This window comes from Balaenoptera borealis, assembly GCF_965194805.1.
Source record: "Balaenoptera borealis genome assembly, chromosome: 18".
Lineage (NCBI taxonomy): Eukaryota > Metazoa > Chordata > Mammalia > Artiodactyla > Balaenopteridae > Balaenoptera > Balaenoptera borealis.
In genome coordinates, this window is record NC_138877.1 from 69237958 (window position 1) to 69251276 (window position 13319).

The following is a 13319-nucleotide window of genomic DNA, read 5'->3' on the forward strand; positions in this document are numbered from 1 at the left end:
CTTTTGGCCTGTCATGGAGGCCCATGAGTCCCCTCCCTTGGAAGCATTTAATCAGATTGGGCTGTCACTTGTCAGGTAGACATGGCGGGCTGGGAGTTGTGCTGAGGGGGAGAGGTGAATCAAGAATGAAGGGTGGGAGCTGGCTGATAGTTTCACAGGGTCCACTGTGTGAAGAAAGACATTTAAATTATGCCCGAGGTTTCTGAGCAATGGTTTGAGACTCATACACAGGTGCTTGGGTGGTGGTGGTGGTAGTTTTTCTTCCTTGCCTTCTTAAACTAGATTAGTTTTAACTCAGGAGATCCTTTGCAGCTCTTAACCGTTTTTGATCACAAGAATACATACTTCAGAGTTAACTTCTGGTTTGTGTTTTTCACATTCTTCTCTAAGCCTCCTATTTGCTTATGTGGCAAAGATGAAGATTTTCTTATCTTTGATCACTATATTTTGTAAATTTGTTTTTTTCAGACTGCAGTTTTTTTCTGCTTAGAAATTTGGTTACAATTCCACTTGACTTTATTCTTAAAGCTTTTAGTGCAAAAGCTAAAATATATTTTTTGGTATAGGCTTTGTTTCAGTGGAGGAATGGAGACTTAATTTTAATTCATTGTTAGACGTTTTTTTGAATTCTGATTATCATTTGGAAAAAGCTGCATAGACAGTAAATTGTAAGTCAGAGTTTTCATGCTTTGTTACAGTTTTAAATTGGAAATGTTGATTTGCTTATACAAAGATATGTGTTGATTATATTTAATACATCTTTATTTTACCGTATATATTTTTAAATTAAAAAGACATACCTTCTGTGATGATAATTTTATTAAATAACAAAGACGTAGTTATATCTAAGAGCCCTAGGTAACCTAACTTTTAGGGTGATGTTATTCAAGGTAACTAAAGTTTTAAGTTACTATAGGAGAATGTAAAAAATATTCTTTATTGTCTGTTATTTTACTAGTGGGTTGAACATCAAAGTTCCACACTAGCTTTGCAGCAGTTTATGTAGCAAATAGTAGCATATGTTTTAAGTCAAAAGTTTTAGAACTTGTACCAATCTCAGTTTTAAACACAGCTTTAGCAAGCATGCTATGGTTTTAAATAATACATGGTGGTAAAATTAGCTCTTTAACTTTTTGCTACTACAATGAAAAAAATGCAAGTTCAGAGATGTCTTTTCTGTTATGTAACTTGATCACCAGTTGTCATTTTGGGGCAATTTAAATGTGTCTAGGAGGTAGATTTTGATATTATTGCTTTCACAGCTGCCCCATTAATTCTTTTATAGTTTTTATAAACACTGTGAATTTCATAGAACTTCAGTTGATGTCCTGAAGTGTGTTTTCAGAAAATAGAAAGCCAAATATATGTTTTAAGTGTGCTGAATGATTTTCATTTAGAATGAAGATTTTCATATATGAATGTGAATGCAAATATAAATATCCATATTATTTCATGAGTTGTTTGCAAATACAGAAATAAAAGCACTCTGGGTATGTGATAATGTTATCTTCTAAAACCTTACAAAGAGGATAACAGTATGATTTTCTTTTAAGAGAATGAAACTGTGGCTTATCTTTTGATGTCATCGTATAATAAAGCCATCATCGAACCCTCATGTGGATACCCTAGACAAGAGGTTCTACATGTGGTCCCTTGATAATTGCCTAAATTAAAATATTAAAGGCTTAACAGCCGCTGTGTTGACCTTTTTCTGCCTTGCTGCAGACAGATGAGCTGCTGTTTATTAGGGAGGCTTCTTCCCACAGGTGAAGAGCTATGTGAGCTTTGCTCTTCTCTTCCCGCCCCTTTACCATGTTGGGCACCAAAGTCCTGCTGTTCTAGCAGCTTCCATTAAATTCTTCTATCCTCAAACCCCCTAGGACATGCTGGACTATCTTAACTATTTTGATTAGCTTTTAAATACTTCAGATTCCAAAACTTAAGCACAATAATTTAATAAATATTTCATCCTCAGCAACTGCTCATTTTAAAGTTTTACATGGCTAACCTCTGTGCCTTACTGCTGGTATCAAACAGGGAGATGAAAACAAGAATCAGCGATGTACTGACTAAGTTGTTGGCTGGTTAACAGCAATCAGGTTCTTCAAAAGAATATTTTGAACTTGTGCTATTTTTTTTTTTCCCCGTGAAAATCACAAAATCAGAACTTTAATTGGGGCTGTGTCCTTACAAAGGAAAGCCATGAGAAAAGCTGTATAAACATTAAGGTCTCAGGGGACTAACAGTAACAGAAAAAAACCGCGTTTTACAGTTGAGAGGGTGAGGCAAGAAAGGAAAGTGTTACAGACATGAAAGCCACAGGACCAGTGTTCCTATGGAGCTGATGAGCAGAGCTCCCGGGTCCTGCTGCACGGCTTGACTGGGGTCCGCACTGGAGCTCCCGGAAGAGTAGAGTGGGCAGTGTGATTAGAAGGGGCGTCGTTCATGCTCTCCTTCAGTTGGAAGACACCGTCAAATAGCTACAAACACATCCCACGAAAGTGATGTATAAAGTTTTGTTTGTTTGTTTGTTTGGGTATTTTTTTTGCTCTTTCTTAGTTCCTTCGTTTAGTGGGAGAACAAAAAAATATGTGTTGTACTGTATAATAACAGATCAAGATAGTCTGGTCTCTATATTTTTAGGTTGTTTTTCTACTTACTGGAAGCTGAAATGTTATTTGAGATTGAAATTATCCATCTGCTTCGTGGAAATTAAATTTGTTGTTAGAAAGATAGCTTCACAATATGAACTTTCTTTTCTTTTCTTTCTTCCTCCCAGGTCCGCGTTGATAGTGGCATCCAGCCAGGAAGTGATATTAGCATTTATTATGATCCAATGATTTCAAAAGTTAGTTCGACTTCTTAATGGTTTCTTTCAGTTTTCCTCTGAAGAGACAATGGACATATATAATTTAAAAGTCTGGGGAAAAAAAAAGTCTGGGATGGGTACTTTATCTGAATCATGTGCTATAATTAAACAAATAATGATGGCCACTGATGGAAAAGTGAAAGCTGAGCAGCTTTTCTTTCTCTTAAGAGAAATTTCGACATCATGTTAGTTGGCAACACTCCCTCCTCCCCAGTGAAATTAGCCCATCACCCCATCACCCCAGCCGCCACAGTAACAAGCTTAGCTAACCAGTGGCACCAACCCAGTCCACTGCAGGGAGGAGTTACATTGCTTTCTGGCCAGTGAACATTGTCCAAGATGAAAGTATGAATGCAGGTGATGTCAAGGAGTTGAGGTGATAGGCTGTGTTTGTTAGAGGACTTTTCACCTTTTCTCTTCAGTTTTTATGAATTACTAATTAATTTATGTAGATTTAAGATACTTAAATTTTGTGTAAGACTATAAGATGTCTTTTTGCTCCCTTTTTGAAATTTGACTTTCCAGAATAAATTAACCAGTCTACTTAAAATTTTAGATCTTTTGGCATTTTCAAATCTTACGATCTTATAAAGTGTAAAATTCTTACTGTAGTGGTTGAAACTGGATTTTATTTAGAATATCCTTTTTTTTCTAAAGTGATAGACCTGTATTGAAGGATGACTTCTTTACCCAAACCCCTATTTCTTTTTCTTTCTTTTTTTTTTTTTTGACCATGACGAGTGGCTTGCGGGATCTTAGGTTTCCTGACTAGGGATTGAACCCAGGCCTCAGCAGTGAAAGCTCGGAGTCCTAACCACTGGACCACCAGGGAATTCCCAAGCCCTATTTCTTAAGATTTTTCTTTCTTCCAAGTGTACTTTTTTCTGTAGTTGTAGTAAACAACCCATTTTTTCATTTTTTTTTTTCACTTAAGTTTTTATACTAATATTGTTAAAGTGAACTTTAGGTATTTTGTTTGTTAGAGAAACACTATTTAATTAAAAAATTAAAAAATACAATAAAATATTATAGATATAGGGTTCCATTTTTAGATGAATACATTTCTGTTCAGAAAAATGGCCTGCAAATTAATTTTCAACCTGGCTTGATATTGAACAGCTAATTAAATGTACTAAAAAATTGGAAACTATAGATGGACTAACATAGTAACCAGAAAAATACTTTACGAATAGTTCTTACTGCTAATTTATAAAAGGTCTAACACATATAAATAGGCACAAAATCATATAGAACAGTAAGATCTTTCTGTTTTTCTAATACAAGAACCCTTTGCTTCTGTGCTATATTATGTGTAAAATTAGCTATTCAGGGAGTCATATTTGAAGGGAGAGAAAAAACAGATTTTGCCTAATCCTCCACTATCCCAGATGTTTATATCCCATCCTCAATGTTCACAATTTTGGTATCTTTCCTCTTAAATTTTTATATGCTTGTTTTTGTTACATTTTGGTTTGCCTCAAATAGCTCTTTTCTGTGATAGTGAAATCTCGGAGAAAAGTCTGAAATAGCTTGATTCTAATATTAGTTTACTTTAAAAAAATCTTAATTGACATAGTTTATACTAAAAACTGAACCACTGTGAAATTTCAAAATGTATTCTGGAAATCTGTTATGAAATATTTTAGTTTTTACTAGGATGAAATGTTTGACTTATAGATAGATAGATTGACCTATATCTGTATAAACTGTTTTGTTTGTTTGCTTGCTTTTAGCTAATCACATATGGTTCTGATAGAAGGGAAGCACTGAAAAGAATGGAAGATGCACTGGATAATTATGTTATTCGAGGTAAAAACAAACATTTGAGGTCATGTTATTATACATTGAGTCCAGGTCTAGAAAACAGCTTGAAGATTTATTAATTAGAGAATTCGATAGAACATTTGCTTACTATGCGTTTAAATAGAAATAAAAACTTGAATTAAACTGACATACTAATTAAGAATAGGTATTTCATTTTCTGTAGCAATCGTATACTTTCCATATACATCTGAAATTAAGTTACTTAATTAAACTTATGATTTATGACTTTCCCTGGATGAGCATTTAGTATTTTATAGACTCTTCATTCTGGAGTCTTTTATTGTCTAGTGCAGCTTGACAGCCAATTTGCTCTATTATTGTCTTTGTTTTTTTGTTTGTATAGTTTTGAAGTATGAAACTTAAAAATGTATGGAGATTTAAACCATAGTGACCCACATTTGACTACTTTGAGAGTAGAGGGAATGGCTCTTTGCTTCTTTGAATTAGAGCAAACTATAAAATATTTTCTAGCAAATGCAATTTTCTTACCTCACGTGCATACAGGATAATTCTAATGTGTAACAAAGTGTGATCCTACAAGCCTTTAGGGTGTGTAGTGATAATGGTATTAGGAGGAGCCATTAAATTTAAATAATTAAAGTTATACTTATTTCCCTTAAGGAGTAAATTACAGTATAAATTTTATTAGCAACTTTCATTAGTAATGAAAAGATCGTTTTACTTTAGCCCAACATAAATTATCATCAGCTTCAGAATAATGGAGTTTAATATCAAATTTGAAGTGTGAAATATAAGTTCACCTTGAATTGTGAATGAATAGCGTGGGTCTAAGAACATCCGTAAGAAAGACCGGCTGTATAGTTTGGCTCTTTTCTGGTGGCTCACTGAATATAGCAGTGAGGCTGGGAGGCTATATTTTGGAGGCCGAAGGGGTGGGATGGCGGTGGAATATGACTACACAGCCCGTCTCAAGCCCACATGGAGCTTTTCTGCAATTTCAAAGAGCCTCCTTTTGAGTGGATACAGCCCGTAGGTCGAAAGTCTTGACAAGCGACTGCAACTTCGTGTGAATTAGAAAAAGTGCTGTGTTCTCTGGATGACTCTAGCCCTGAGACAGGGAGCCCAGCTTAGCAGTGGAGCATGCCAAACCCTTACTTTGCCCCTTTGACCAACTTCCTTTGTGCAGTGGACAGTTTGGACAACTGTACAATAGCGGCCCAGGACAATTTAGTGACTGTTTTTACACATCTACCTTGCCCTGCTAATTTTCATCTGTTGGTAGATAAGTCATGCAATCCTCACTTGTTGTCATGTTTTCTCTTCCAGCTTTTCTTTTGTTAGGTCAGGAGAACTTTCTTCCCTCCCTTCCCTTTTACTGTCACCCTCTTTTCTTCCCATCTGTTAACTAGTGATGGTGATTGTATCTAATCTCATGTGGTAGTGATTCACCTCCATCCACGAAAGGAAAGCTTTCAAGTGAACCTAGGTGTAATTTTAAGAAGTACCATTAACATCCAGAGTCTCTAAGAATTTGAAAATTTCCCTTCATATTCTTTCTGGCTATTTCTCTAGCTCCTTTTTAGCCTAAACGGTAGAGTATTTTCTGGTTTTATAACTCTGCTGTGTTCTACCATAAGCAGCAGATGCATATTTTAGCTGTACATTGGTTAAGTAGGCCTTGAGAAGTCTATTGCCCTACAGAAATAATATTGCCACAAAATTATTCTCATGCATGTTTGGAACACACATCTAATTCGGGTGTGTGGGGGTGTGTGTGTGTGTGTTTAACTATACATACATAGACAAAAACAAGGTACTTGGCAAGATTATTCCCAGAGGCCTTTAAAGTATTTGTAAGAGTTTTCTGTATGTTCCCCCGACCAGCCCCCGCCGCCGCCGCCCTATCATTGAATTTTTTATTGTGGTTGTTGAATTATTAGATGGTGGTTAATTTAGGTTTCATTCTAATGAGCTTGAATGGTAAATTCATGAATCTGAGATAGTCAATCTGGGTAAGAATACTTTGTCGTATCATATCTCTATTAAACTTTGATTTGGTATAACATAGTGGCATGGCATATGGGCAGTTTGTCAAAATATGAAATTAGCATTGGTCCCACCTAAAAGTTTTTCTTCTACTGTGTCTGGCTTCTGAAAGGAATATTCTTTTATATTTACAGAATACACCTTCATGTATTTTTTTTTAAATGAACGTGTTTTCCACTAATTTACTTATTATACTTTATGTATAAGTACACAAGTCACTATATTTTTTAATTAAGTGACTTAAATACAAAGTAGGCTTGCTATTATTCTCCTAACTTTAAATGTATCATGTGTAAAGCAAAATATATTTTACTGTGCAGATAGATTTTTCCAGGCTTGGTCTGAAATTTCTACCTTTGATTTACTGTGATAGAATAGAAAGAAATCAGACAGGCCTGGATTCATATCCTGTCCTGGATGCCATTTAGTAACTATGTGTCTCTGAATCTCACACTCCACATTTACGAGATAGAGTGTAAGTCTCTGCCTTATAAATTAGTGGTGAGGATTAAATGAGGTTCGGTATGTAGAAGGGCTTGGCAACAGTACTGCCTTGTGGAGTTCAGTAACTTTAGTTCCCATCTTCTTTTCTCCCTCTCTCATTACAGTTGCAAAACCACAGGTTTAAAAACTGTATGTCATAAATCATTGTCAATCAGTTGGTGTTATGTGAAATTTATTAAACCACGGATAAGCCATATTGAAAGCCCATTTTAGGCCATTCCCAGTACTGTGTGCTGAGTTATATGCTTTCATTGCACCCCGTTCTACTGCTTATTCAAAGCATTTACCATCACTGTAATTAAAGCATTAGTTGTATAATTAATTGCTAAATGTTGGATTATCCCATAAGAGTATTAGGTACATGAGGGCAGTGATGGTGTTTATCTTGTTTATTTGTGTATTACTGGTGCTTAGCAGTTCCTGATACATGGTAGGTGATTAATAAATATTTGTTGAATGAGTGAATGAATGAGTGAGAGATACTATCTTTATTTCAAAGAGTTTCTAGTATACCTGGTATGGAAAATACATAAGATAAGTGTAATATAAATTCATAGGTGCCATAATAGTGGAGTGAAAAAAGTATAGTGGGAATTCAGAGGTGGAGAGGGTATCTTTCTTTTCACACCTCTCCCTTTTTGTCCTTTGAAAGTAATGTGAGTACTGCTTTAGGACTCATAGGTGACTCTTTTGAGAATATTTTACTTGTGCTTCCTTAAAACGACTCCTCCAGAGGAGCAGCATTTTTAAAAAGACTGGTAACTTACCATGCTGGTGAAGTAAAGGTGATGGGCACACTCAGGCATCTCTGAAGTATGACCTGCTGCTGTCTTCGGGGAAGATAAACTGGCACTAGGTGTTAAAAGTACATGTCCTTTCACCTAGCTGTTCAGTTTTTGGGAATCTACCCTATAGTGTTAAAAGACTGAATTGTGAGATGCTGTTTACAGGACATTTACAGCAGCCTTGTTTGTAGTAGCCATAATTCTGACCAGCCGCAGTGTCCACCAAATGGACATATCTTCGTGATAAAATACTGCGCAGCTGTGACTTGAAGTCATGTCTGTATGTATTATTAAAGTAGAAAAGCAGTTTGGAGAGTAATGCAAGCTTTTAGTTAAAACCTTCTTGTCCTAAAGTATGTTTAGTTATGTTTGGATGAGCACAGAGAAAGGCGTGGATATATACACATCATATTGAAATTTATATTATTTTTTTAGCTCAAAAGCGGGAGGTGGTTCTTGATACATAGCCCCCAGACTTTTTAATTTTAGGCATTTTCACACCTAGAGAAAAGATGAATGGGTAGTACTTTACACATTGGCACACTCTTCATCTAGATGAATTGTTAAGCTTTTCTACATTTGCTTTTTTTCTCCATCTCTTCCTTTCTTTGTCTTCTCCCTCCCCTTCACCCTTCTCTCCTGTTTTTTTTCCTGAACTATTTGACAGAAAGTTTCAGACGTTATGACATATCACTCCTAAATACTTCAGAATGCATCTTAAGGGTAAGATTATGTTCCTCCAAAACCACAATACCATTATCTCACCAAAGGAAATTAGCAGCAATCTCATAATATCATCTAATGTACTGTCCATATTGGAATTTCCCCAGTTGTTCCCCACAGTGTGTTTTTTACCTGCTTTTTAGCCCCAGCATGGTCCAATCAAAGTTTATATTGGTTATGTCTCTTTATTTTCTTGCCCTCTTTGTATGTCTTAACATTAACTCTTCAGAAGAGTCAGGGGCAGTTGACATATAGAATGTCTCACATTCTAGATTGGAAGTTTCAGTATTGGCCCAGAGAAGGCACTTGGGAAATAAGCTGGAAAGATGGGGATTGCCGTTGGAAAGTGATGTATTTTGAACTGGTGATTTTGAAAGTGGTGCAGTTACTGAACATTAGGTGATTTCAGGGTGTGATTATGGGACCAGGTGGCTAAAGTGGAAGAACAGATTATTTGACATGAGATCCTAAGAACGGAGCCGAGATAATGTTGTGTGGCTCGTCCACATGGGTGATATGAGTTAGGAGCAGAGGGAAGGTCATGAGTTGGGTAACATAAATTCTTTAGAGAGTATTGCACTGTGCAAGGATGTTGATAGATGACAGAGAATTGGAGAAGGTTTTCCTGAGCAGAGAAAATAAACCTCAAGGAAACGGAAGTTTTTCTAAGGATTAGAAGAGGTAATGTTTTGTAAGTGGCAGTGAGGGTTGCTGGAGAAGTGAGGTCCTTGAGGGCGTTGAGTATTTCAGGTGAGGGAAGGAGGTGAGTGGAATGTCCCATGAAGATGCCGGATCTGTGGTAGACCCAACTGATCATGGAGCGCACTCTCAGAAGGTATTGTGGAAAGGCCTGGAAAAGAGGGAGCAGGTGTTTGGGGAGGGAGGAGGTGGTTGAGTTATCTGAGGTTCCGAGGATGGGCAGGGAAGCTTGTACTTCTGGTAACGGATGCAGAGTCCCTGAAGTAACAGCAGTGAGCACTTGGGCTCAGAAAAGTGGTCTCAAAGGCATTCTGAGGGGGCTGGGTCTATACACTTCATCTAGGTAACTTTTGAGTCTATTTATTTTCCTCTGGCCCTGTAGTCCCAAGCCAACACTATCTATATCATGGATGAGTGCAGTAGCTTCCTGATTGGGTTCTCTGCAAGTACTCTTTACTACATCAATCCATTCTTCAGTATGCACAGAATAATCTTTCTAAAGTACAAAGCCAGTGATCACTTCCCTGCTTTAGTGTCTTCCCATTGCCTCTGCATGGACTCTGCAGTCTGATTTATACCACTTTCTCTCAGGCCCCCTTTTTTCCTGCTTGACTGTTGTCTTCATTTACTGGTATGCACCGTCTTCTTCCCACCTGAAGACCTTTCATAGTTAAGCTAGTCTAAGCAGTTGTGACAGTGAGAATCAAAAATACAGTGACCTAAGAAAGACACAGTTTAATTTCTCTTCCATGTAACAGTTGAGAAAGGGGTTGTCAAGGGCCAATAGGGTGACTCACACATTCACAGCAGATGGTTTTCATTTGGGGGCCCAAAGTGGCTGCTTTCATGCCCATCATCCAGCCTCAGCAGGAAGAGAGCAGGGACAGGGGAGTTCACGCTCACTGTTTTTCAGGGCATAACCTAGAAAGCACCCTTTATTTCTGCTCTTGTCCTATTGGTGGTTAGTCCAGGTGGTCATACCTAGATGCTCGGAAAATGGGAGATGTAGTTGATACAAGGTGGCCATATCCTCAGGTAGAGTGTAGCATTTCTCTTATTGAAGGAAAGGAAAATAGATATTGGCAGACAACTAGGAGAAATAAGAATATATCCATGTATCTGCTCATTTTTGGAAGCACACACACGTACACAAGACCAGAACTAATAAAATGGCATACCTATAGGAGGTGGAGGGACGATCTGGTGGAAATGATTGGGGGATGGGAAACAGTACATGGGATGAAAGAGAAAGACTTCTTTGATTATACATTTGTGTATATTTCTGACTTTTAGATCCATTTTAATATTTAAAAATAAATAAATAAAATCAATGTTCCGGTGGAAAAAACTCAAAATGGAATACAAACAAATGGACAGGACTATATGAATAATACAATCATGCTGAAGGAGGGGGACAAAAAAAGCTAATCTAAATAACTTTTAATAGTATTTTTACTGGATACCCTCAAGGCAGAGATAAAATATGTATAAACAAATATTAAACTCTAGTTAGTAGGTTTGTTTTTCCTAGTTCATCGGTTAGCAGTTCTGAAACCAGTTTATGTATATTCTGGGACTGAGGAAATAAACACATGTATGGTGGATAAGAAGAGCCAGGTTTCTCACTGTCAGAGAAAGGAGTTACAGATATGGGAATGGAAAAGTGTGGAATGAACCCCATGGTGTTGAATTGGAAGTTCAGTGTGAATTCATACTTCTTAACCTAGATTGAAAGATAAATATATAACTGTATGTTACCGCATTTGTAATTGTGTGTGTGTACACACATACACATGCCCTCTAGCTCAGGATTTCTCAACTGCAGCACCATTGACGTCTGGGGTAGACACACCTTTGCTGTGGGGAGTGCTGTCCTGTCCTGTGCATTGTAGGGTGTTTAGCAACACCCTTGGCCTCTACCCACTAAATGACAGCAGCCTCGCCTCAGTTGTGACAACCACATACTTCCAGACATTGCCGTATGTCCCGTGAGGGGACAGTCATGCCAAATGATTGAGAACTGCTGTCCTGCTGAGAGGTCACAGCAGCACTGACACCCAGAGCGAGGAGCACACTAAGCGCCCAGGTCTGGTTTTCTCAGTACCACCCCCCATAAATGGAACCTGCACTCCTGGACAGAACGGCTCCTTTCAGGAAGAGTATAAGGTGAGCCTGAAAGATCTTATACAAGAACGTAATCAAGTGTTCAAAAAATGGTGATGTGTCAAAAAGACACAGGAACCAGCTTTCAGGGGCTTCTGCTGGCCAATCTGGGAAAAACCTCAGCAACAAAATGAATAATGCTAGCAATAGATTAAAACCCATGAAATAAAATATAAGTCCATGAATTTATACTGATACAAATAGGTAAGAAAGATACATGAGGGTGGAGCTCACAGCTCTTCCTTACAGTAGATTTTAAACTAACAAGTGTAGAAAAATCAGTACTTGGCAAACACCAAATTGTTTGGGTAAGAATCATCAATGATTGATGCTAAAATTAGTGGATGAAAGTTATGATGAGAGACAGGTATTTGCTTAGTTTCATAATATCGCCTAAGCTGATAACTAATTAATTACAATGGGACAAATAGTACCTTTAAAATGGAGAAACCTAGCAACCTACCCAAATGATTAAAATTAATATCACTGGTAATGGGACAAATCAATATCATGCACCTCTTGATATGATGCACTGAAAAGTACACATTCTTTCTGTGATATTCTTGCCAAAAAATGTGTAACATGAATATAATCAAGAGGAAACAGACAAACCATACTGAAAGAAAGTGTACAATATAAATGGGTTGTACTCTTCAAAATGTCAAGGTCAAAAAACAAAAAAATGGATCAACTTATCTACATCAAAGGAAACTAAGGACACATGACAACTAAATGCAACGTGTGATCCTGGATTAGTTCCTGGACCAGAAAAAAAGTTTTCCTTTTGTAGTAAAGGTCATAAATAGGACAACTGGTGAAATTTGAATAAGGTCTGTAGACTAGATAATGATACTACTATCAGTGTTAATTTTTTGATCTGGTCATTGTACTGAGATTACAGAAGAGACTCAGCTTGGTTTTAGGAAATGTACACTGAAGTATTTAGAGGTAAAGTGCATCTTATCTGCAACTTACCCTCAAATATTTAAGAAAAAAAATTGTGTGTGTGTATACATAAAAAGAGAGAGAAAGAGACAATGACAAAGCAAAGAAATGTGGTCAGATATTAACATTTGGAGAATCTGGGTAAAGGACATACAGTAACTCTTTGTACTGTTTTTGTGAATTTTCTGTAATTCTGAAAATACTCCAAAATGAAAAGTTTTAAAAAATAAGTGAAGAGGAGCCACGTGCTTCCCTCCTCCCAAAGCTAACATTCAAGGAATAAAAACAGAGAAGCATTTGTGATTTGTACTTAAATATCATTCATCTGACTAATTCTAAAGGATAGAGGGGTTAAAAAGTTGTTTTATGAAGAACAGAAAGTGGACAGTTTACTGTTTAGTTTGATAACTGTTTAGTTGTTCAAATGATTTTTTCTTTTTTCCCGAGCTGATTGTGAGCTTTTGTTAAGATAAAGATTCTTTAGAGCAAAAATGTAATTTGGTTAAAGTTAATTTCTGAGTCCCCATGAAATACGCAGTGGCTTTTGGCCTCTGTTTGATCCTGGCAGTGTGTGCAGCTAATGTCTGGCCAGTGTTTTGGAACCAGCAGGTAGTCAGGAGAAAGCTGCTCCTAGGGGTCCTCTCTTCTGTGGCCTGGTCGTGATTTCCCATACAGATGGAACCTCATGAACTTTGGCAGAGGTCATCCTCAATTCCCAGTCCAAATCTCAGAGTCATAATTTTTATGAGTATGTGATTAATAATATCGTAAAAGTTACAAACTAAGCCTGAGAGTACCTC

The 13319-nt window shown here is 37.1% G+C and overlaps 1 protein-coding gene across 2 annotated transcripts in view; it reads left to right on the forward strand.

Moving 5' to 3' along the window:
• PCCA (propionyl-CoA carboxylase subunit alpha) overlaps nt 1-13319 on the forward strand; it is a 369304-nt gene that overhangs the window by 174831 nt on the left and 181154 nt on the right. For both annotated transcript variants that reach the window (XM_082366113.1, XM_082366112.1), the window contains exons 15-16: nt 2780-2848; nt 4603-4678. In XM_082366113.1, coding sequence (XP_082222239.1) covers nt 2780-2848; nt 4603-4678 — 145 coding nt within the window. The remainder of the gene's footprint in view (nt 1-2779; nt 2849-4602; nt 4679-13319) is intronic.